This window comes from Labrus mixtus, chromosome 16 (assembly GCF_963584025.1).
Source record: "Labrus mixtus chromosome 16, fLabMix1.1, whole genome shotgun sequence".
NCBI lineage: Eukaryota > Metazoa > Chordata > Actinopteri > Labriformes > Labridae > Labrus > Labrus mixtus.
This window is the reverse complement of record NC_083627.1, coordinates 15,144,648-15,169,888: the sequence shown is the minus strand read 5'-3', so window position 1 is coordinate 15,169,888 and position 25,241 is coordinate 15,144,648. Positions and strand designations below refer to the sequence as shown.

The 25,241-nt window shown below is 39.1% G+C and overlaps 2 protein-coding genes across 4 annotated transcripts; both read left to right on the top strand.

Annotated features, from left to right (window-relative positions):
* The first annotated feature begins 2,358 nt into the window (after nucleotides 1–2,358).
* LOC132991636 (sodium-dependent neutral amino acid transporter B(0)AT1-like) lies at nucleotides 2,359–10,884 on the top strand. Its single transcript, XM_061060451.1, has 12 exons — nucleotides 2,359–2,613; nucleotides 4,523–4,663; nucleotides 5,375–5,512; nucleotides 5,612–5,793; nucleotides 5,884–5,994; nucleotides 6,085–6,197; nucleotides 6,345–6,473; nucleotides 6,761–6,917; nucleotides 7,864–8,068; nucleotides 8,167–8,326; nucleotides 9,806–9,968; nucleotides 10,160–10,884. The coding sequence occupies exons 1-12, from the start codon at nucleotides 2,418–2,420 to the stop codon at nucleotides 10,304–10,306; spliced, it is 1,842 nt and encodes a 613-aa protein (XP_060916434.1). The 5' UTR covers nucleotides 2,359–2,417; the 3' UTR covers nucleotides 10,307–10,884.
* A 5,755-nt stretch (nucleotides 10,885–16,639) lies between these two features.
* Nucleotides 16,640–24,209, top strand: LOC132991633 (sodium-dependent neutral amino acid transporter B(0)AT1-like). Of its 3 annotated transcripts, XM_061060447.1 has the most exons (12): nucleotides 16,648–16,929; nucleotides 17,977–18,117; nucleotides 18,312–18,449; nucleotides 18,549–18,730; nucleotides 18,819–18,929; nucleotides 19,011–19,123; nucleotides 19,256–19,384; nucleotides 20,453–20,609; nucleotides 21,065–21,269; nucleotides 21,380–21,539; nucleotides 22,829–22,991; nucleotides 23,113–24,209. In XM_061060447.1, the coding sequence occupies exons 1-12, from the start codon at nucleotides 16,731–16,733 to the stop codon at nucleotides 23,284–23,286; spliced, it is 1,872 nt and encodes a 623-aa protein (XP_060916430.1). In that variant the 5' UTR covers nucleotides 16,648–16,730; the 3' UTR covers nucleotides 23,287–24,209. The 3 variants fall into 3 exon arrangements, with proteins under 3 accessions (XP_060916431.1, XP_060916429.1, XP_060916430.1); XM_061060446.1 differs by having other exon boundaries at nucleotides 16,645–16,929; nucleotides 18,819–19,123; XM_061060448.1 differs by lacking the exon at nucleotides 22,829–22,991 and having other exon boundaries at nucleotides 16,640–16,929; nucleotides 18,819–19,123.
* The last annotated feature ends 1,032 nt before the right edge of the window (nucleotides 24,210–25,241 follow it).

Sequence of the window (25,241 nt, the reverse complement as noted above, 5' to 3'; positions counted from 1 at the left end):
AACCATGATAAAGTGTATTTTGCATAATATGTGACCTTTAAGAATTTACTGGCATATCTGTGAGATTATGAAAAGAAATACCAGCGTAAGTAACGATTTTCTGTCACACAGAGCATTTAACCACAGGTAAATGTGTAAGATGATAACATGAATACAAGTTACAATGTTTACGATAGTAGTGATTAAGAATGTCGAGCTATGTACTTGTTGATTGTTAGAACAAGTATGCAGGCAGTTTAGAGGAACTGGATATGTGAGAAACAGTGGCACACAAACATAAAGTTCTGCATGCTTCAAGACAGCATGCATCATAAACTTTACTCGGATGTTAGAGCCCATGCTTATGTTGTCCACGCTTGCTGTTGTGAATCTAATTCTTGCAAGGCAGGCTAACGTTGGTTCAAAAGCAACTTCAAAATAAAAGCATCATAAATTGTACTAAATAAAATGATGAACAATAATGTATAAATATTGTACCAAAAAGAACTTAAATGCAAACCTTATATCAATGTAACCATAGAAAAGGTAAACAAAAATGTCAACCATTACAACCTTGCTTCAAGGGTCTTGGTGTTGGGCTGGCCATGATTCATCAAGCAGACATCCTGCTTAAAGAACTTCCAAGTTTCACTTCATAATGAGTAGGTTGCAAACAAACTGGCTGGGTCAACACAGCTCCAAGTGGTCCTGACCGTTTCCCAAAAGCCTGCTAGGTGAATTCAATATTAACATGGACTCCAAGAGTAACAATTTTTCAACTGAATTCCTTTTACCACTGGACTGTTTGAAGATTACACAGCATGTTCAAGGTCACACGCTGGATTAGGTGTCCTCCACAGAAACAACCCACTCCCAATCTGCAGTGCCTGGACCTAGCTGTGTCTGACCATCACGCCATCCACTTTACTGTTCCTGTTTCCCTGCCACGCACCATCATGTTCAGAAGCACTTATAACAGTGAATGCTGTTTATGTAGGTTACATAAAGTGTGTTTTATTATTCAGTTAGCCTTTGTGGGGCATCGTGCTCTTTTTTCAGTTGTGCGTCTATCTCTGTGCTGTGCTGCAGGTGATTGTAAAGCGTTGACTGAGGGGGCTGCAGAAGCTGAACGCTGCCCTCCTTTTTTCTCACCTCCAAAAAGAGTCTTGTTCGGTTTTTGAAAGAGAGAAACTTCGTGTGTTGAGATTTTGTTTATGTTGTTCTGTCCTGATTCTGTTGTAGGGGAGAGTAGCCATTTCTTTTGATTAATTTTTTCTCATGTTTTTCTGTTAGCGAGTTAGGCAATATGCCTGTATTTCCTTTTCTTTATTTTATTTTGAGGTAAGATACATACCCACAATGCTACATCCTATGACATTTTCAAAAAAAAAAACTCTTTAAAACCCACCTGTTCAACTCAGGTTATGGACTTGGTTAATTGTGGTGTCTTTGTTTGTTTTCTAATGTAAAACGTAATTGGGTCCCTTGTAAGGCGGTATATAAAGTCAAGCAATTATTATCGTTATTAAATGACTGTTCTACATGAGTCTGGTATTTCTTGAGGTTTCTGCATGTTTAAATGAAGTTTTTCCATGTCACTGTTACTTTTCTAAATGTTGCAAAATGCTGTGCTCATTGTGGATTTATGCAGGGTCTTTATAAATAATATATTAAAGAGTAAAGTGTAGACCTGCTCTTTTTGTCAAGTGTCTTGAGATAACATTTGAAATAAAAACAAAGTACTTGTGCCATATTGTTATACAAACAAAGAATGATTGTTCAATTGATATACTGTGGTAGTTTGCCATTTACTGAAGAATAGATTTTTCAGTTGAACTATTTTGCCATTATGAGGATAAACAAATGAAATTGGGGATGGATGAGCAGGGGGCTGTAGTTTCAATACATGATGCATGATAAAATTAGGTTGCATGTGGACCTAAAATTAAGTTAAAAAAAATGCAAATAACTACCAAGAAATGATGTTTTGACCAAACTGAACTCTGCCTCTTGGCCATATTGTGAACTTGATGAGCTTCCAGACTTTTACACGTCAATAAAACACCGAAAAAGCTATAAAGGCAGCCAACACATGATAAGTTCATGTCCTCAAGAAAGACATACACAAACAAGCTTAACTTGTGTGGTGGTTTTGACAATTTATTCAATATTACTTTCATAACTTTTTAGGGTCTTTAAATGTATTTGTAGGATCACTATTTTTTAAACATAATTTTAATTAATTTAACTAAATTCAATGATGGAAAAATACAGGGGACAGTAAAGTGTAATCAGGGGACAGTTTTAACTACCATCCTACTGTCACTGTGTTTAATGTTTAATCTGAATTCATTCATAAACTTTATTTAACCTAGTGATGTACAACACTTCCCTCACTTCAGTTCATGAAGTAACAGCTGTGAGATATTTAGTGCACCATGCGCTTTGTTCTTGCCAACCCAGGACTCGATAATAGGATCCCTTCCTATAAGGATCTAGAGAGAACAGAGGAGGAGGCTGGTGACCGGCCCAAGTGGGACAACAAAGCCCAGTACATCCTAACTTGTGTGGGCTTCTGCATCGGGATCGGCAATGTTTGGAGGTTCCCGTACTTGTGTCAAAGTCATGGAGGAGGTAAGCTCAAGTGAAAAGAGTAGAGACACCTTATGATCAAACTGTGTTCCTTGTATGTTGGTTAAAAAAACGCTTTTGTACCCAGGACTACCCTTTATATTATGTTTTTCAAAATTGTTAAATATGATAGTCCTTGAGGGACTTTGAAATTGAGTCTGTATCTCGATCCAGATATCTGGGATTTTTGATTGAAGATTCTCTCTTTTTTAAGCCTCACATTCAGCAATTGAAAAAAAAAAAGTTAAAATTAGGATTTTATTTTAGAAACAAGTCTTGCTTTTAATTTAAGGCCAAAAAAAGACTTGTCGTGCTGGACCATGGCAATGCTATTTACAAGGATCCTCGCAATGCCTACATGCGCTGAATACTGTCTACCATGTCTCACTGAGGTTTATCACCAATCTTAAAGCCCTTACTCACCACTGCTCCATGTATGCTCGGGTTTATTGGTCTGCCTTGTCTGCCCGTATACTAAACCACTGGTATAATTTTATTTATAAGGGTATTCTGGGTCTGCTTCCATCTTACCTACGGAGCTAGATGCTTCTAAAACAGGCATGGGCAAACTACGGCCCGCGGGCCATATACGGCCGGTTGGGCTTTTTAATCCGGCCCGCCGAACTTGTGTTTCAACGAGTGTGGGAGCTGAAAGAGGAAGTCAGCGCATTTTTGGAGTTAATGGGGAAATCCGACAAATTTCCTGAGCAAAGCGACAAGAACTGGCTTTCTCCGGACTTTAATGCACTGGCAAAAAAGGGAGATCAACAACACTGTTCCCACTGAAACTGAATGTGAGTTTCTCTACTGTGTGTATTAAAATTTAAATTAATTAAACGAATGCATTTGGAAATGAATTTGTACAATGAGCCTTGCATATTCATGCTTTGCTACCTGTTAAAGGCCAAATCCTTTCATGTAATGGCTTTTACATGTCATTTCACACAAACACTCCATCCATCTGTTCCTGGCCCGGCACCTCTGTCAAATTTTAGAACCCATTGTGGCCCGCGAGTCAAAAAGTTTGCCCACCCCTGTTCTAAAATGTATTGGAAGTTACCATCTTCGCTTCCAGGATTTATACCTCTTAACTATCCCTAAAGCCCGTTCTGAGTTAGGAAAAAGGGTGTTCAAGTATGCTGCTCCCTCTTCTCTAAATCTTCAGAGGCTGGTTTCCTTGGATGTTCTTAAAGTTATTCTTAAAGATCTGGAGGCAGGCATATTGTTGATGATTTATGACACATTTTGATGAATGGTTCATACATTTTGTGATTCCTTTATTTATGTTAAAGTGTTTTATGTCTGAAACCCTGTATATTGTGTTGCTGCCTGTCTTGGCCAGGACGCTCTTGTTAAAGAGATTCTTAATCTCACTGAGACTTTTCCGGGTTAAATAAAAAAATATCAGTGGTGCAAAATTAATGTATTTGGGCTGAAAATGAATAAGAAAGAAGTCTGTGTCAAATCAGTCTTGTGACTGTGCATTTAACACCCCATAGTTCAGACTGGTGTTAAACAACAGTTGAATTTGTTCAAATCAGTGATTTTTTGGAAAATGCGGTGCGCTTTGAGTAGGAAGAAGATTAGAACAATTACAATTATTTTTTCATTTTGTTTAAGGTAATGGGATGCATGGATAGCAGAAACATTAAAGTTTAGCAGAAATGTACACTTTAAACTAAGAGGATCATACATTTCAGAACAAACGAAGCACCCCTTTAGGCACACAGACTATCAGCTGGAGGGAATCACAGCAGGCGCAGGCCGAGCAGTAGGGGTTGTCATCACAGGGTTAATAAAAACGGTATTGTTTACAGTGCTTTACAGCCCAAACTACACATAATATTCATAATCCATGCTCTATTTTTTGTTGGGGGACGCTGATTCATTCCACCAATTGTACATTTTTCAGGTGCATTTATTATTCTATACTTGATCCTGTTGGTGTTGGAGGGAATGCCTCTCCTGTTGCTAGAGTTTGCAATCGGCCAGCGTCTCAGGAAAGGAAGCGTGGGAGTTTGGAGGTCCATCAACCCTTATTTAACTGGTATAGGTAAGTATACAAGGCTAGAACATGTTTTTTTTATAAGTAATTAATTTTATAATTTTATAAGTAATTAATATATGAATATGAAAGAACAACCCCCACCCCACCACTACCCCCTCCCCACCGGATCGTGGGTTGGCGGCCTGCCAGAACAACCCCCCCACACCCCCTCCCCTCCCCACCGGATTGCTGATGGACGGTCTACCTCCCCCCACCCCCTTGCTCTCTATCCCTCTTCCTGCATCTTATCCCATCTCTCCCCCTATCCCTTTCCAAGCCCGGCGCAGTCTAGGCCTGTGAAGACTGTTTCGTCATGAGCCGGGGATCCGGCCGAAGATTTCTGCCTTTTAATAAGGCAGTTTTTTCTTACCACTGTAACTTTTGCTGCTTTGCTAAAGTGCTCATGATGGATAGGCCGGATCTTTGTAACATAGCAATAAGTAAGGTCTTTTACCTGCTTTTTGTAACATAACAATGAGTAAGGTATTTTACCTGCTTTTTGTAACATAACAATGAGTAAGGTCTTTTTACCTGCTCTTTTGTAATGTTAACAGACAATGAGTAAGGTATTTTACTTGCTTCTTGTAAAGTGTCTCGAGATAACACTTGTTATGAGTTGACGCTATACAAATAAAAGTTGATTGATTGATAAAAGTTGAAAGAATATATTTTAATACGTTTGAGTAGGAAATCAGTTAATGATTCTGTTTTACTCAGGAATAGGTTCTATGCTGGTGTCGTTATTGATTGGACTGTACTACAACACCTTAATAGCCTGGATCCTGTGGTATCTCTTCAATTCCTTTCAAAGCCCGCTGCCCTGGTCCCAGTGCCCCCTCAATGACAATGGGACAGGTATTTGAAATTGATCACACTGAAACGTGTGAACATTATGTTATCCAAACTTCATTCATGATGAAAACATTTGCAGAAAGATATTTCTTGCCCCTCCAGGCTTTGTACCAGAATGTCAGAGGAGCTCAACCATGGATTACTACTTTTACAGAGTAACTCTAAATAGTTCGACCTCTATAGTTGAATCTGGTGGGATTCACTGGCCCATCGTAGTCTGCCTGCTGGCTGCCTGGACGGTCATTTGTATCTGTTACATACGGGGGATCAGCACCTCAGGCAAGGTTTGTCAAACTGTCAATCAAACAACTTGCGTTATTGAGTCACCGCTGTCATTATATTTTTATGATTTCCTTTTCTTGTCACGACCTCAGGCGGTGTACGTCACAGCCATCCTGCCTTACATAGTGCTGACCATCTTCCTGATCCGAGGACTGACTCTTAAAGGAGCCCTGAGTGGAATAATATACCTTTTCACCCCAGATGTGTGGTTTTTAAACTCTTTGGGATAAAACATTCCATGAATTCATCTCATATGCAAAGACACATCACAATGTCTGCTTCACCCTTTTCAGATCAATGAGTTGACGAAACCAACAACTTGGCTGGATGCAGGTGCCCAAGTGTTTTACGCCTTCAGCTTAGCATGGGGAGGCCTCATCTCGTTCTCAAGTTACAACCCTATTCAGTAAGAGACCATTTAAAAAACCCTGCTGTGTTTAATAACCATGTAGCACTTAAAGTGTTGTTCAGCACACCTCTATGCCAAAACTGTGACGCTATTCTCAGCACTGGGCTTTGTCTAAATTCCGTTTTTTTTATCTCTTTTCCCAAGCAACAACTGCATGCAGGATGCTGTGATCCTGACGGCCATAACTGGCTTCACGTCAATCTTTTCTGCGGTCGTCACCTACACAGTCATTGGCTTCAGAGCCACAGAGAACTATGACAGCTGTATCAGTGAGTAAGTGGATGTCTGTTTTGATATATTTAGCAAAACAAAGTAAAAAAACGTGTCATGTTCAACAGTATTTTACATTTTGAAGGGATTTCAGAGGAAAGGTCTGCAACCTAGGAATAAATAAAATGTTAGGTCCAACAGCAAGAAAATTGTAATGCTCCTCGTAAGAATATTATTTAAAATGAAAGTGTTTACTTTATTTTAAATTTAACTTCAAATGTAGATTTTCTCAAATTCCTCAGAGGTATGTGTGTTTCCTAAAACATGTTACTGACATGTTATCTCCCCAGTAACATCCTGACATTACTAAATGCATTTGACCTCCCTGAAGACAGCATCACCACCAGCAACTATGAGGCAGCTTTTCATCATCTCAACAGCTCCAATCCTGATACTGTTCTTGGATTGGGCATCAAACCCTGTGACATGCAGAAACTTCTCAGTGAGGTGACTATGTTGATCTCTTTCTCTATGTTGATCTCTTTTCTAATTCCCAAATGATCACTGCTTATCTGCATTTGTGTCTGTTTTAAAGCCTTTCACACTTGCAGAAAAAGTCATGAAAAACTCTTGGAACTGTATGTGTGACCGCAAACAGCTGATTTATTCCCTCCTGACAGCAGCCCCCTATGTATTTTTTCCGAATGTCTGAGTGAGCGGATGTGACAGCGCAGCAGGATATTATCCGGGGAATTCACTTCAAGCGAATAGGAGAGGGTGTTTATATCCTGTGACAGGTGCACAGTGCAGACTGTATGCACGAGACAGCTACAATCCCTGTGCAGGTAATGAAACGGCTGCATTATGTTTTCTGTTTGCCAGTACAGTGTGTTCTTCTCTGCACTTATGTACAATGTACAATGTCACTTAGCAGACGCTTTTATCCAAAGCGACGTACATCAGAGAGTAAGCACAACACTAATCCATTCATACACCGCCACTGAAGCAAGCGGGAGCAATGCGGGGTTAAGTGTCTTGCCCAAGGACACATCGGACATGTTGCTCAGCTGGGGATTGAACCCTCGACCTTCCGGTTGAGAAGCGACAACTCTACCAACTGAGCCACAGCCGCCCATGTTGACATTGTGATTCCATTGAACTACACATAGCATTGATATGAAGGCACATATTCTCACTATAGTGTCGTATAGCAGTTGCTTCGTCTGCCACTTCCGCGTCGTTTTTTTTTAACATCCTTAGTCTTTCCTCTGGAGATGCCACGCCCCCCTCCGTCTGACAGGGATTGTCTCCTGCTGTGAGGTGCATTATGTGGACAGCCAGGTCAGGAGAATTTCAGGAGCAGTCCTCCTGAATTTGTCTTGATATTGTCAGGAGTGCATAATGTGAAAACAGCCCTGTACTCTAACTGTAACCAGTGTTTGTGGTTTTTTAGGGAGTGGAGGGAACAGGTCTGGCCTTCATTGTGTTCACAGAAGCAATAACGGAGATGCCAGGTTCCCCAGCCTGGTCTGTCCTCTTCTTCATCATGCTTTTTTGCTTGGGAGTCTCAACCCTTTTTGGCAACATAGAGGGAGTGGTGGTCCCACTGAAAGATCTGAAAATGTTGCCCAAAAAATGGCCCCAAGAAGCAATAACAGGTATTTTCTTTAAAGGGAAACAACACATGGAAAATAAAAACCCTGGGTAAATCAATTTTCAAAATAAATGGTCATGTATTTGTGCATGTGTGTTTCAGGAGTTACATGTTTTATAGCCTTCATCATCTCCCTCCTGTTTGCGCAGCATTCGGGGATTTATTGGGTAACTCTCTTTGACAACTTTGCTGGATCTGTTCCACTTCTCACCATTGGGTTTTTTGAGATGATAGCTGTTGTTTACATCTATGGCATTGACAGGTGCGTAAAGCTCATGTATTTTCTTAACATTGTATGGAATGATATAACAGACTATTTCAAGATTGATCTTAGTAGATGCAAATAATCATTTTTACAAACACCCCATTTCCAAAAACAGTTGTTGATTTTGTGTAATAGTGAACAGAATGTGGTGATTTTCTGAACATTTAAACATATATTTCATATTTATTTGAAAAAAAAACACACAAAGACAACATATCAAATGTTAAAACTGAGATATTAGATATGTCTTGGAAAAACATCTGCCCATTTATGCCAGCAACACCTTTTAAAAAAGTTTGGAATGTGGCAACAAAAGCAAAGTTTTGAAGTGCTTAAAGAAAACACCTAGCAAGACAACTCAAGATTAATTAGGTTAACTTGTTAGTAACATGATTGGGTATAGAAAGAACAACCCAGAGAGTCTGAGTCTAAGTAAGAATGGGAACGATACACCACTTAGTGACAGAATTGGGAAAATAGTGCTACGATTGAAGAAAAGTGTTTCTCAATGTAAAATTGGAAGGAATCAGTGGATTTCATTGTCTACAGTTAAAAATATCATCAAAGATTCAGAGAATCTCCTGAAGGTCTTGGTAAAAAGAACATATACCTTTTATAGATTCTTATGGTGGCAAGTAAAAAAGCGACTAAATGTTGGCTTCAGAGGAACCCTCCTCCCATGAGACTCTTGAGGAACATTGTGAATTCCATCAGCTTTATGGAAAAAATGACTTTTGTCCTGCAACTTCAAAAGGAGAAGGGAGAAGAATATTGGAGAAAATGGGATTTATACAAAGATAAAGACTCGTAAATATAGCTTTTTTCATTAGTATGTACCATGCATTATGTACTGTGCCTTTTACATTCTTGTATTTGATCTTATTAATACTGTCTTGCCCTAGTCCTCACTTGTTCTGTGTTTTTTGTAAAACAAAAATGAAAAATAAAGTATAAAAAAAAAAGAGAAATCTGAAGAAATCTCTGTACACAAGCAGTCGATGTACACAAGGGACAAGGTAGTAAACCAGTATTGGATGGCCGTGATCATCAGTTATCATCCTACTTTTCACTAGGCTTCATGGACCTTCTTAGTGCCTTTAAACATATTGTTGTGGTTCTTTAGTCCACATCTCTGCTGTTTATGGATCACCCTTACACACTGGATTTTCTTAAAAACTGTAATACATGTTTTTTAACCGCAGAGTAATAGAAAGAGTTCTCAGTGATACTTGAATATATTTTGCACATTGATGCCATCAACATGCCACAAACTATAAACTGAGTCTTTTGCAATACAGAGCATTCTTTTACCTTCTATAATGAGTAAATAACCCAATTTCATAAATAGATATCTTAGCTTGGATAATAATTTCTAAGGCAATTTGCTACAAAGATTCACTGATACATTATCTTGGTTAACTCAACCTTTACTCAAGACATGAAATGTACTCTAATGAAAACACTCTTGTGTGGCAGGTTCAATGAGGACATCAAGTTCATGATAGGATACAAGCCCTCCATCTTCTGGCAGGTTTCATGGAGATTCACTAGTCCTCTAGTTGTTCTGGTTATTTTAGTTTTCTATTTGATTACCCAAAGTCAAGAAGAGCTCACCTACTTAGTCTGGGATCCAAAATCTGTAAGTACACAAGCTCTATGATCAGCTATCATATCATTTTGAATTCATATTTTATATTGGCTGTTGAAAAATGCAAAAATAATATGGAATGCTAGACATTCATATGTATATGTTGTTCTTCTTTTTCTACCTCTGCAAATTTTGGACAGTGAGTGCATATGAACACACTTAACATGTTTTGTGATTTACAGGACCAGTTTCCATCCCTGGCATCAGTACCGTACCCTTCATGGATAAATTTGATCATCTTCATTTTGGCAGGAATCCCAAGTCTTACAGTGCCTGCATACGCCTTATGTAGATTGGTCTTTGTTTACTTCAAAAAGACTAATAATTAGATACAAAAGGTTTACCAACTTTTCTTAACTTTTCAAACTCACTGTAAACCTATAGTAGCCTTTAATTAAGTGCATCACATACTAGCAAACATCTTGACAAATTGACATTATATTCAGTCAGAATTAGAAATTCTTTCAAATACTTAATGACATTGGGTTTGTATTTCCATGTTTCAGATCAGATATTTATGGTGTTATTCAAGCATTTAATTCTCTTAACCAATCAAAGATATAGCCTTTTGGCAACTTTCATGTTATTCACATTTAGTAATTATAATTCTGCGCTACAGAGCCGCAATTTAATGTTGTATTTAAACCTTTTAGAAAGGATTGAAGCATTTTAGTTAAAAAAAAAAAAAAGAAAACCATTATGACATGAAGAGCAAAGCTTTTTGTAACTCACCATGAATTGAGAAATTAATATGTTCTGATGCCAGGGGTTCTTCCCAGGTACAAAAGTTCACTAAATTGCATTTAATTGCATTTCTTTGCTAAATGTTTTGCACCAAAACAAAAAGTGAAATTCCTTGTATGTGTAAATGTACTTGGCAATAAAAAACAATTCTGATTCAAATGTACCTTAAATGCACAAAGTATTATTTTTGTAAATTTGTAATCCTTACTTGAAGTGCATTAGACATGCATGTTTCTGTACTTTGACTTCTCAAAAGTATACTTTGAATACTTGTGTAATATGATTCATATGCTTTTAAAAATAATGTGAAAATGTAATCCTAATAAGGTGAAAATCACGTTCAGCCTACTCCATTGGAATCCTGACAAAAATCCTGAAAATTTTGGCAGACCCTATTTGGAAAAAAATAAAAGTTTTTCATGATGTTTGTTGCAGAGATGCCAACTACTGGGAAGACAAGACAGGCAAAGAAAGAGGGAAAACACCGAAGCCGAATCAAAGTTAAAGGATTTAGGGACACAGCATGTTGAACGTCAAGAAGCAGAAGGCTAGCATGGAGGCAGCAGTGCAAAATGGAGAGGAGCTCACAAAGGTTAAAGAATAATACTGAGAGCAATAAATAATCTGAGGTCAGAGTTTAGGAGAAGATAAGGCTGTGGTACAGTTGTAGAGTTGGTCGCCTCTCAACCAGAAAGTCGAGGGTTTGATCTCCAGCTCCTGCATGTCGGATAAGTCCCTGGGCAAGAAACTTAACCCCAAGATGCTCCTGCTGCTTCTTCTGTGGCGTTTGAATGTGTATGAATGGGATTAGTTAATATACTGATGGACACTTTACATAGAATAAGTTCAAAGTTTATACGGGAGAAGTAAGGCACTTGAAGAGAAACTAACTTACATGGAGACGAGATCCAACTTGAGGTTGGTGAACCTCCCACAGGGAGCTGAGGGGCCCGGACCCCTAATTGTTTTTGGACAATTGGATACTGGAGGTACTACAGCTGGATCCTCTGCTGTGTCCAATAGTGGTGGAAAGAGCTCACCACGTCAGGCCAAGGAAAGATGACAGAGCCTCATTGAGAACCTTAATAATGGAATTCCTGAAATATAAACATAAAATTCTTGTGATGATGTCCTGCCAGAGACAACCTCTACACGAATCATCATGTGAGATTCTATAGCGACCTCATCACTGAAGGGCAAAAACAACGGAGGCAGTCCGACTCTGCAGAGCTGAAGCTGCTGAGCCTGGGACTCATACACAGCATCATACATCTGGCTATATGAGTAGCATGTATAATGCCAACTACTGTTTGTAGGCGGAGTATTTCAAAGCTAACCAGACACACCAATGCAGAGGCATAAACCAGGCTGTAGGCCAGTAATATACTGATATAGCCATACAAGCACCAGCTCCAAAAGCTGATCAGAGCCAGGCAGAAGGGGCCAATGTTAGCCTGGAGGCTGGTGCTAATTTGCATACATTGATAAATCAAATCAGATCTGGAAGGGCCCTTTCACTGGGCCTTAGTTTCAGGGGCCCGACTTTTGCTTTGGGCGGGCCTGATTTAACTGCACAAGCTCTTTTACGTATTAATGGTTTGTGAGTGTGTGTGTGTGTATGTGTGTGTGTGTGTGTGTGAGACCTATCTATACACTTTGTTTAAACATGGTGAAGTTGTTAAGTAGCACATTGGCCAAGAGGGGGAGCGCTCACACTGACTGAACAACCACAGAGTGGAACTAAGGTCACAAACAGACACAGTAGCTTGCTGATGGAACAGGTGCTCAAATGTTTAAGACTTGATAGCTACATAACATACCAAAAGGTAGATCTAAATGGCCAACAGGGTACAGCCTATATGTTCTCAGGTGTTCTCATGGTTGCAGGAACATACCATGAAAAATTGATCAAAACTCTGTGGCACACTGAAAGTATCTTTACTGTATTGTATTGTGAGCAAATAACGTGTTTCGCCCGTAGCTTCCTCAGGTTCGCCCAGTACATGCTGTCATACGAAAAGGTATTTTTAAACTATTTTAAAAAACATAAAGGTTAGGTGAAGCTTATTCTGGCCATATTTAACTTTGCCACTTCGGTGCACTTGATCAACTGCCAGGCTTATTATTTAATGATTAACAAAAACATTGATAAGCAAACACATGGTACACCCGTCCACTTGACAGGTATATGATGTATCTGTATCTTGATTAATGAATAATGACTTTCATACCACTATAGTCAAATCATGACAGGTCTTTAAGGAAACATACATTATTCAAAGTGTCTCATCATTCAAACATTGGAACACTACAGACATTTAAGTCTTACAAAAATATATTCTCAGAAAATGGGACTATAAATGATAATATATAAATGATTGCTGAATTCAATATGGTTTGATTAAACTACATTTAAATTAGTCTTGACCAACTTCAACAATAGAAATTTACCTTTGAGGGCCTAATCTTTTATAAAGAGTGTAACTTAAATGAACAGGCCAGGTATACTAGTGTTTACATGATGATGGGAATTACAAGGTTGCAGTAAAGTAGACACACGCAGGAAGTGTTACAACCATACCAGAGTTTGCTGTGATTAATGTTTGATTTAATTAGATGACTGAATTGGGAGTATAACACACTAGTGGAGAGTATGTGCCTGTAATCTTTGGCTTAATCAGATACTGGAAAAGACCATAAACTTGTTTTGACATTTCCAGGTGCAACACTAAGCCCTCACTTTGGCTTCCAAGCGGTATAGTGTAACATGAGACTGTTAATTCCTAACCCAGGACTTGATGATAGGATACTTTCCCGTGAAGATCTGAAAAGACTAGAAGAGGAGGAGGCTGAGGACAGGCCCAAATGGGACAACAAATCCCAGTACATCCTAACCTGTGTGGGGTTCTGCATTGGGATAAGCAATGTGTGGCGATTTCCTTACTTGTGTCAAAGTAAAGGAGGACGTAAGCTCATAAAAAGAAGGGAGAAGTTCAGATCAAGCTGTTTAATGACTGAGAATCGTTGTATGGTTGACAGTGAATTGTGTTGAGGTCTCCCACCCTTTTCATCTGTTTCTTTCTTAAATCTTGTGTGTTAAGTTGTTCTGCCGTGCAATAGAAAAACTCTTGAGTGAGTTATCAGGAAACAATTTTACAGGGCTACTTTAACAGTTAAATCAAGTGATATCTCTAACAAAATGTTAAGCAACGTTCACCCTATAATAGAAATGGTACAGATGTGGATGAAATTTAGAGCACCGTCTCCTGAACAAATTGCTTTGCAAATTTGAATTATAAATGTCAAAAATACTTCACGAGTCCAAAGTATGTTTCTCTAACAGCTGTTTTGTTTTACTAGCTAATCTAGGGCTTGGCTTTCCCTTGTCAAAACTGTAATTACATAACAACACTATTTGTGGCTACTGAAAGAATGTCCACTATAAACTATTTGGCTATAAGCAGGACAGTACTTAGACTGTACTCATATCAGTGGTAGATTAACTGCGTTTGGCAAGAGCTCATCTCTATTGCTGCTAGATTTGTCATCTGCCTTTGAAACATTGAACCACCAAATCCTCCTATCTGTCATGTCCAGCTCTGTGTCTTAGGTTATGTTTTAATTTCCACTTGTATTATTTCCTGTTTTGGGTCACTAACCTCTCCTCTCATTTCAGATCCTTCACTTCCTGCCCTCATGTGTTTCCCACCTGTGTGATTGTCTGCCCCGCCCTGATTGTTCCCAGCTGCATCTCGTTGTCTTCCCCCTCACCTTTGTATTTAGTCTGTGGCTGTTTTCGAAACCGCATACTATACTACTAGTACATACTGATTTGGCCAATATGCAGTATGCGAACAACTGCGAGATCCACAGTATGCCAAAAATACCAGGATGTCATACTGATTCGGGAAAAATGTACAGTATGCATCGGACCAGTCTACCTCGCGTACTGTTTCCCACAATGCAAAGTGCCAGGTCAGAGATCAAAATGCCGGAGCGCAGCTGTTTGAACACGTCGGTGGCGGTGACTGATTATCTTGCCACATTATGAACCAATAACAAATATGACATGTTCATATATTTATATGTCTTACCACCTCGTATTTTCCTGCTTTGTAGACTGTACAGTGTATGTGTCACAGCTGGACAAGCAGCTGCAATTACAGGGTGCTTCGCTTGCTCTATTACTACAAATTATTCACAGCTGAGTAAAATCAGTTTAACCGTGCCAAGCATACTGCAAAATAACCGACGACTGGCTGTCATACTCCATACTACTGTTGAACTCAGCATGCAGTATACAGTATATACTGCATACTGATTTAGATAGTAGTATGCGGTTTTGAAAACAGCCTGTGGCTTCCCTTCCTTCTGTGCCAGTTCGTCTTTGTCCCCTGTGAGAAGCATACAAGCCCTTTGTTTCCTCTTGGATCACTTTTTTTGTATTCTGTCTGCTTAAGAAGTAAAGACTGTTTTTTGTGAGTCGTGCTTTTGAGTTCAGTTACCTGTGGTCTTGTTACACTATCTACATTCTCTGAGCTTGGTGTCTCAGGACCTGCCATCTACTAGTTTATGTCCTTCCTCTCAGGGAGATCCTTTAGAGTATGTTGTAGGGGAGATGTGTCCAGGTACACAAGGTGCCCAAAGGGTCTGTCCTCTTCTCTTCTCAATATAGACCAAAACACTTTGTGTCATGATCCACTACCATGGTTTCTCAAACCAGTGTGTAGCTGACATTAAAAATGCATTTGCAGTGCTAGTGTGGTCTTGCTGTCTTTTAGTAGCAAAATTTTGTTTTTTATATTGCAGATGGATTTTGTATGCATGTCATTTTTTTTACCCATTTCTCATTATGGAAGTCGTTTGGGTAGTGGCAGCCTGTTTGGCCATCTTCAAAAGCTTGATTTTCATTATAAATATTAATTTGCAGCTGAGACTATAAATTCAACATCCATGTTTTATTTACCCTTCTTTTCATATTTGGACACAATGTCATGCTACTGTTAATTAACTTTCGGGTGCATTTATGATTCTCTACTTGATCCTGCTAGTCCTGGAAGGAATGCCTCTCTTGCTGATGGAGTTTGTTATTGGCCAGCGTCTCAGGAAAGGCAATGTGGGAGTTTGGAGGGCCATTAACCCATATTAATGGGGGGTGATTAATCCAGGATGATGATGGCAAAGTTACCATCTCTCACGGAGAATATTACCAACCCTTTGCATGGCACAGTAATAGCTAGAATTGTACAGGCTGCTTGAATGAGAGACTGACTTTCATAAGTGAAGGAGATTTTTCTTTTTTACTTGTAGAGTCAGGCATTTAAATCTGAAAGAAAGAAAGCACAGCAAGACCTTCTAAAGCTAGTTTCCATTTGCTTCGAAACTACCTGGCTTAAAACCAATTTCAAAGTGTCAACAGCAAGTAGAGTGATGTACCTGGACTGTTCACAGGTGTTTTTTTTAATCCATGGCCTTTTTGGAGGTTTCATCTGGTTCTCGAGATACAGGTCTACTCAAATAGCAACCACAGCTGTGATTTCTATTCAGCAGTTCTCTTCATGTGATCACTGTTGTTCATAATTTTATTTAACAACTAATGTGAGCAGGAGCCAGGGCGTCATTGTCATCATAAATAACAGCACCTCAATGTACACTGCAGTGGTTATCTACCCCATAATCAGACTCAGGGCCAAACAATAATATGGCAACTGCATGGAAGAGTTGGTTTCAAATTGGGTGAAAGGTCAATTACTCCTAAACCAGAAGATTCAAACCCTGTGTCTTCACTCAGGGGAGGTTGCTTTTTATCAAGCCACTGTTTATTATGCTGAAAGTTTAATCAATTGTATGACACTGAATGACCGAATGGAGTATGCGATGGCTAATCTTCTCAAGGAACGAGATAAAGAAAAGGACCATAAACCTGTTAAGACGTTGCCGGCTGCACATAAGCCCTCACTTTGACTTCCAAGAACAATTGAGTAAGATCGCTGATTCTGTTGGGGCACAATGAGACTTGTACTTCCTAACCCGGGTCTGGATGATAGGATCCCTTCCTTTGAAGATCTGAAGAGAATGGACAAGGAGGAAGGAGAAGACAGGCCCAAGTGGGACAACAAAGCCCAGTACATCCTAACCTGTGTGGGCTTTTGCGTTGGAATTGGCAATGTCTGGCGATTTCCTTACCTGTGTCAAAGTCATGGAGGAGGTAAGTCTGTTAATTCTTGAATGGCCTTTTAGAAATGATAGTGTAGTTTTGGTATTGAACTGCCCTACCAGGAGGGACTTGTATGAACCTTGCAGAATTAGTAGAAAAAAGACCATGACTGTTATTAGATAACTAAACAGTGAACTAGTCACTAACCTGCCCCATTGTGCAAGAAATTATCTGCATTTTGTTTCAAGCCAGTCATAAGCATTTAACATACTGTAAACTGAATCACCCAGAGAGAAATATTGTTCTAGGGCAAACTTCTGAATCTGGACAATTGCCAACTCACTGTTCAAGCCCTTTTGCCACAATCACCTTATACTAACTTAAAACAGTTTTTACTACATAAAAAAGACTGAAAATTAAAGCAAACTCTTCTACATGAGCTACAAAAGAAAATGAAACATACATACATACATTGATAATTTCCATACAGGGATGTTAATGCCTCTTACAGCTGACACTGGGCCAGTGTTGGATGAAGCAAAAGAGCATTTGTTTTCATTTTCGAGATCAGGGTTCACAGTCACTGGGGTGTCCAATAGCCTAGCGGTTATGTTGTGCGCTCCATGTACAGAGCCTATAGTCCTCTGCATGCTATCCCCTATTCTCTCATCCAAACATTTCCTGTATCTCTTCTGCTGTCCTGTCCAATAAAGGCAAAAACAGCTTTAAAAAAATTACTTTAAAGGGTTAATGGGTCAGCTGTGGGTCAGACAATTAAAATAAACTAGGATGTGGAGAACTTACTGCTATATTACATGAACAAATGTCCATGCTGTGAGTACACATTTTCATCTTGCAACGCATGGTCTACTAGGAAAAATGCGCACAGTGCAAGTTCAGCAGGGTCAGGCAGGCACAGAAGAAGTGGTCATTACAAGGTTTTATTAGTATTAGGTTGAGTTGACCTGTGGCACAGATTTACTGCCGAGATTAAACATTAGAGTGCTTGCAAAGCATTTTAAAAATAGACGAGGCCGGTTAATGGCATAATGAGTTGATGTATATGTATGATTAGGCTATTAACCATACATTTTCCAGGTGCTTTTTTGATTCCATACTTGATCCTGCTGGTGCTGGAAGGAATGCCTCTCCTCCTGCTAGAGTTTGCCATTGGCCAGCGACTCAGAAAAGGCAGTGTGGGAGTTTGGAGGGCCATCAATCCCCATTTGACTGGTATAGGTAAGCAAAATAGGATCTAGAACATTTTACACAAGGCAAAGACTAAACAACACTGACAGCAAAATCGATCTGTAAAAAGAGACTAAAAAAGACTCAAAGATTCAAATGTTATCAGCATTAAGACCTCATAAAGCTTAACATAAATAATTGCGTCCTCCTGACTCTGAAACTGTTAATTATTCTGTCATACACAGGTATAGCCTCCATGCTGGTGTCGTTATTGATTGGACTGTACTACAACACCTTAATAGCCTGGATCATGTGGTATCTCTTCAATTCCTTTCAAAGCCCGCTGCCCTGGTCCCAGTGCCCCCTCAATGACAATGGGACAGGTATTTGAAATTAATCACAGGGATACTTATGCACAGCATACTATCCAAACTTCATTCATGATGAAAACATTTGCAGAAATTTTTTTCTTGCCCCTCCAGGCTTTGTACCAGAATGTCAACGTAGCTCAACTACAGATTACTACTTTTACAGAGTAACTCTAAATAGTTCGACCTCTATAGTTGAATCTGGTGGGCTTCACTGGCCCATCGTAGTCTGCCTGCTGGCTGCCTGGACAGTCATTTGTATCTGTTACATACGGGGGATCAGCACCTCAGGCAAGGTTTGTCAAACTGTCAATCAAACAACTTGCATTATTGAGTCACAGCTGTAAAATCATTAAGCGATCTTCTTTCCTTTCATGACCTCAGGCGGTGTACGTCACAGCCATCCTGCCTTACATAGTGCTGGCCATCTTCCTGATCCGAGGACTGACTCTTAAAGGAGCCTTTACTGGAATAAAGCACCTCTTTACACCTGATGTATGCTATCATAAAAATAAAGACAATGTTTTATCTGCTATTTATACACAGCGACATTACAATGTGTACCTCCCTATGCAGGTTAATGAGTTGACAAATCCAACAACTTGGCTGAACGCAGGTGCCCAAGTGTTTTACGCCTTCAGCTTAGCATGGGGAGGCCTCATCTCCTTCTCAAGTTACAACCCTATTCAGTAAGAGACATTTATAAAAAAAAAAAATACTAAGCAGCTAAACTCTTATTTAGATCACTTGAATTGAATGAAATATATAAACTATTCTTAGCTATGCTGTGTCCTGAACTTTTACATTTGTTCTTGTCATAGCAACAACTGTATGAAAGACGCAATGATCCTGACAGCTGTAACTGGCTTCACTTCAGTCTATGCTGCCACAGTCACCTACACCATTGTTGGCTTCAGAGCCACCGAGAGATATGACAACTGTATCAGCAAGTAAGTATATGCAGGTTTCTATATTTTTGCAACAATACTGATCAACCTTTTTTTTCCCCCTTATTTTTCTTCTTACCCCTCATGCTTCATAAAAACAGGTCCTCTTGAACAGTAAGGGCTCAAATATACTTGCTTTTGAACCGCTCGTATGCGTAGACAACCTGCTGCGTCATAAACGTAAATGTTCACATACTTGCCTTGCCTAAAACACGTGTTACTGGGGGATTCCTCTGGAGAGAGCACGGCACAATTCAGACGGCGTAAAACAACGAAGTAGAGATGATCAGCGCGGGGTAGTTGAGGACTTCTTTTAAACTTTCCGGCTCTCTGGTGTCTCCGAAGTTGTCATTTCTGGTCTCATCACCATACAACTCTACACTGCACCTAGCAGTTATATGCATACTGAGTATCTCCGTCTGCACCCACCCCCTCCCCTCTGTGCTCCCTCCAAAGCCTCACTTTTGGCCCCTCACTTACATGCACAAGCGCCATTGGTCCACCTCAGCTCATGCTTTGAGTGTGGGCTCGTGCATGCATGGGGTAGAGAACGAGCAGGGAGACAGGGAGGTGTGATTGGTTTATTCATTGTTTTTACAGGCTTACAACTGCTACAGATGACTGATTTTCTTCCCTCCTTTTTCAGAACTCAGGAATTATTAATGTCTGTCAGGACCTAAAGACAATTTCAACCAAAATCTTAAAAAGTGTATCTTTAGAAAATTACCAGCACTGCCTTTAAGGGGTTCAAAAAGTTGACATCAAAATACCACCATAAAGTTCATTATAAATTACACTTTCACTGAATCTAATCCGTATCATTTCTGTATACAAAATGCTGGAAGGGACTTTTTTGGATGAATACAGTCTCTTAAATTTGAAAGAGACAATTGTAAAAGAGAGAAATGCACCAACAAGGGAGTGGAGGCAGGTTTCTATACTTACACTAGGACAAAGATTGACCATTTTTCTTGTACTTTCTCTTTTAACAGAACATAGAATGTTCAATGGGTACAGTCATGTGAGTGGTGAAAGCAATGTTTCTGAATCCTGACATACTTTTTTCCCCAGTAACATCCTGACATTACTAAATGCATTTGAGCTTCCTGAAGACAGCATCACTACCAGCAACTATGAGGCAGCCTTTACTTATTACAACAGCTCCAATCCGGATACTGTTCTTGGATTGGACATCAAACCCTGTGACATGCAGAAACTTCTCAGTGAGGTGACCGAATCGATGAATATCTGTCACATTCCAAAGCTATTACATCTAATCTTTATTCTAAGAGCTACAACTATTGATATCAGCCCCACATCTATTATCATTAATCTGAATATTAAAGTGAATCTAATAGAGCTGCTCAATTTTGTTGATGTTTTTGCATGAGTCTGGTTCTGTTCGAGGTTTCTGCCTCTTAAAAGGAAGTGTTTCCTTGCCACTGTAACTTTGCTAAATGTTGCTTAGTGCTCATGATGGATTCATGTTGGGTCTTATAATATAACAACTTTTACCTACTTTTTGTAAAGTGTCTTGAGAAAACATTTGTTGTGAATTGGCGCTATACAAATAAAGATTGATTGGTTGGTTGGTTGGTTGGTTGGTTGATTGATTGGTTGGTTAATTGATTGATCGATCGATTGATTGATAATCTGTATTTTGTTCATCAAATGCTTTTCCAGGGAGTAGAGGGAACAGGTCTGGCCTTCATTGTGTTTACAGAAGCCATCACCAAGATGCCTGGTTCTCCGGTTTGGTCTGTCCTCTTCTTCATCATGCTTTTCTGCTTGGGAATCTCAAGCCTTTTCGGCAACATTGAGGGAGTTGTTGTCCCACTGAAAGACCTGAAATTGTTACCCCAAAAATGGCCACAAGAAGCACTAACTGGTATTAAGTTGTTGTAGTTAAAATACTTTACACACTGACTCTGCAACCTTAAGTAGTTACCAGATTTCTGAATTTGTACTTTAACTAGTTTGTGTTCATCTGTGTTTCAGGATTAACATGTTTTATCGGCTTCATCCTCTCCCTCCTGTTTGCTCAGCATTCAGGGCTATATTGGGTAACTCTCTTTGACAACTTTGCTGGATCTGTTCCACTTCTGACTATTGGATTGTTTGAGATGATAGCTGTTGTTTATGTCTACGGCATGGACAGGTGAGTAAGGATACTGTTTTTGTCTAACGTGGTGTTGTTTTGTGTCTGTTTTTTTTTTTTGCCTAAATACTTTTGTTCAAGGTCAACTGTTATTAATATAAATATTGAATGTTATGGGTGTAAAGATTCTTAGATTCTTAAAAATGTAAAGATCTAACTGCAACGGTCCGCAGAGAGCTGGTGGGTAATAATGTTATACAAACCGGTCATGGCTGACGACACATGTATTTTTTACTTTTTTGGGGATAGGACAGTTAAGAGAGACAGGAAATGTTGGGAAAGGATAGTGCAGGAGGACACACAACAAATGTTAAGGGTCAGGGTCAGAATCAGGTACAGGTGCAAGGACTACAGCCTCTGCTTAAACTCTATTCACTGAGCCGGTGCCCCACTTAGGTTTTGCTTTGTTGTTCATACTATGTTCAGTCCTCAGTCTAGCAAGACTCTTACATTGACCTTTTACTTCTTTCAAGAACCATGTTAGCCATTTCGCTTGGCAGTTAGCAGTAGATGACTTACAAGCAGAAAACAATAAGTGCCATGTGGGAGGCGATTAACAGTTGTCATGTGGACCTAAAATGAGGGGAAGACAACTTTCTAAAAGTCTGCCCTTCTGTACACTTTGAAGAAAAGAGATTAAGTACAAAAGCATCAAACAAATCTCAGCTGGCGATGTGGTGTGGCAAAACTTTTGCTGAGATGCTCAAGCATTAGCAAGCAGCAGCACAAGCAGACCGAATATTAAAGGCAGAAATTTGCGACATTTTACACGTATGGTCATTCCATGTAAATGTACATACAATGTGCAGCTACAAGCAAACTAAAGAATGTTACCATCAGTGCTGCTAACACAACAATGCAGCTTGAGACAAGGACTTAGAACACTGTGTTGTTAGTTAAAATGGCTTTAATCGGAGCTTCCTTGGGGAATCAAATCTTTGGTCTTAATTGTAAACAGTAGTTTTCAAAGCACATAAAGTGAGATCTACGTATAAGATAACGTTTCACTTTTATATACACAACGTTCACATGTTTGTACAGGGGGCCTAGTTTTTTTATGAAGCAATATAGATTTGAATGAATCATCTCTTAATTGTAGCCTAGGATTTGATATTGTCTTGTGAAGGAAGGTGAAGGTGTATCTTTTAATAAGCTTATTGTATATTTATTATTAACTATATTTCTATCCCCTATGTGTGTCAAGTTGTCTCTGTAAAATAGATAACAGGTACTTTTCTAAAAAGTCAAAGAGTGTATTCTAACCTAAATCAAACCTTCTTGTGTGGCAGGTTTAATGAAGACATAGAGTTCATGATTGGTTATAAGCCCTCCTTCTTCTGGCAGGCTTCACTGAGGTTCATGAGCCCTCTGATCGTTGTGGTTATTTTAGCTTTCTACCTGGTTACTCAAGGCCAAGAAGAGCTCACCTACTTAGTCTGGGATCCAGAATCTGTGAGTTCACAAGCCCACTGAATGAATTTGTGTTCATGTAAAATTGTTTTTTTTTTTCCCAGTAATTGTTGATATTAAAGCATACAGTGGAGATAAATAACATGGTCTTTTTGTTTAACAGGAGAAGTTTCCAGCTCTGGCATCAGTACCTTACCCTTCGTGGATCAATGCTGCTATCTTTCTTTTGGCAGGAGTCCCCAGTCTGGTAATGCCTGTGTATGCACTTTGTCGGCTGGTCTATGTGAGCTGCAAAAACAAAATAGAATCCAGGGGAACAATTGGACAAATTCCTTAAATCAATTACAAAAAATCTTTAATGACGAACTCAAATTCTAGGATATATAAATCTCCCCTTTTTAAAAATATGTTTTTTATATATCCCATTCTTCTAAAGCTTTGTTTGTCCATCTGGGCAGGCTACATTTCATACTTTTCAAGGAGGTTTTCACACATCAAACTATCTCATAAAGTAGGTGCGGAGAGCGACAAACTATTTTATGATGCAAGCCCTTCTCCCTGCTCTCTGTTGGTCTGCTCTCCTCCATGCTGGAGGCTCCTGGTTACTTGCCTGCATTTGCATATAATACAGACATTGACGTTCACATTTTTTAAAGTATGAAATGTATTACTTGAAAAGATAAATCACAACTTTTCGGTCCCTCTGAACACACTTGACAACGGTTCAGAGGGACTGAAACGTTGTGATTTTTTAATAAATTGGTGATACTTATCAAGAGTAGTATGCAGTAGTATTTTCTTATGTATGTGTATGAGATAGTAGTCAGCCACTGTGCCTTTGTGACAAGCTACCAAAGAGCAGAAACAAAGCTACTCAATACATACCAACAGTCCAATTCTTTCTGATACATCCTCATGCAACTCATAGTCTGAGAGGTTTTTAAAAATGCATGGACGAATCTTCTCCACACCCACTTGGATGTGCATTGATCTTTCACCAGTCATTCTGACATTATTTCTCCATTTTCCCCTTTAAAAGTTTATTTTTCATGTGTTTTTATAAATGATTAATCTTTGCAGACTTTGCATATTTCAAAATGAACCTGAATGGGCCCTCAATTACTACAAAAGAGTGTTTTTTATTCTGAAGTCCATACTACTTCTCAGGGAATGTTTAATTGAATTGATGCACACATTCCTTTTATCGATACTGTGTGTAATTTCATTGTTAAACTCTGATGAATTCGTTTTGTGTATTTCAAGACTTATCAAAAATAAATACTGTACTGTTTTTCTAGTTTTAGTCTATACTGGAGTTATTGACAAGTCATGTTGTATATCGATGTAGCTTGGTTGTTAATATTAAATGTTTTTGTTTAAATTGATTCTGGGTTGTTTTCATTGACTGTATGTAACCATGCACAAAGTCATTAAAGCCAGGAGATCAATTCTAACAGAGCACAACATATTGGGTGGGAAAGATTTCATGCAAGTGATATGGAAATTTGTATGTCTGTTTAAAAAAAAATGTTGCTTTATGACTGTTTTCTGACCCAGGACCAGCGGAAACTCAGACTGCTATACAGACTCGTACACATTGTGTGCTGTCTCTTCAGTCGATTTGATGTTCTCGTAACTCAAGTTGCTGCTATACTTTCCATCCACAGAGCACTTTGGTGGATGCAACAGTGGGATTTGTAGTTTTTTCAGCACAACATATTGGGTGGAAAAGATTTCATGCAAGTGATATGGGAATTTGTATTGATTAAATAAACTTGCAACGTGTTGATTTCTTATGTGTAGAAGTGTTGCTCGTATCCAGCTCTCTCCTCTTATTCTAGTGTTTGTGCCACACTAACTGCCTTACTGGCTCAAGCTTCACTTTTGACATACACACACACATACGAGTGTTGATCATCTCTCTACTAGAGGTTACATTAAAAATAAACCCTATAGCTCCAGACTAAGCTGTGTGGTTTTACCAGGCCAGAAATGTTGCTTACACACTCAGATATATACACTGCAGCTAGTCATTCCTTGAGAAATATCAGTGTGACTTTCAATATATGCAGACATTGCTTATTAAAAAAAAACGAGACAGCAAAAATCCAATGCAGCTTCATTAGATCTGGATACTGTTCTATAAAGATTTTCTAAAACCACAAAAAAAAAGCCTTAAGGTGATTCCGTTTAGTACTGGAGCAATTGTTTTAGCTTTGCTGTCTTAAGTGTCCTTATAATTGTAAACCCTACTGTACAAGGCATGTGAAGTGTCATGTATTTTATAAAACC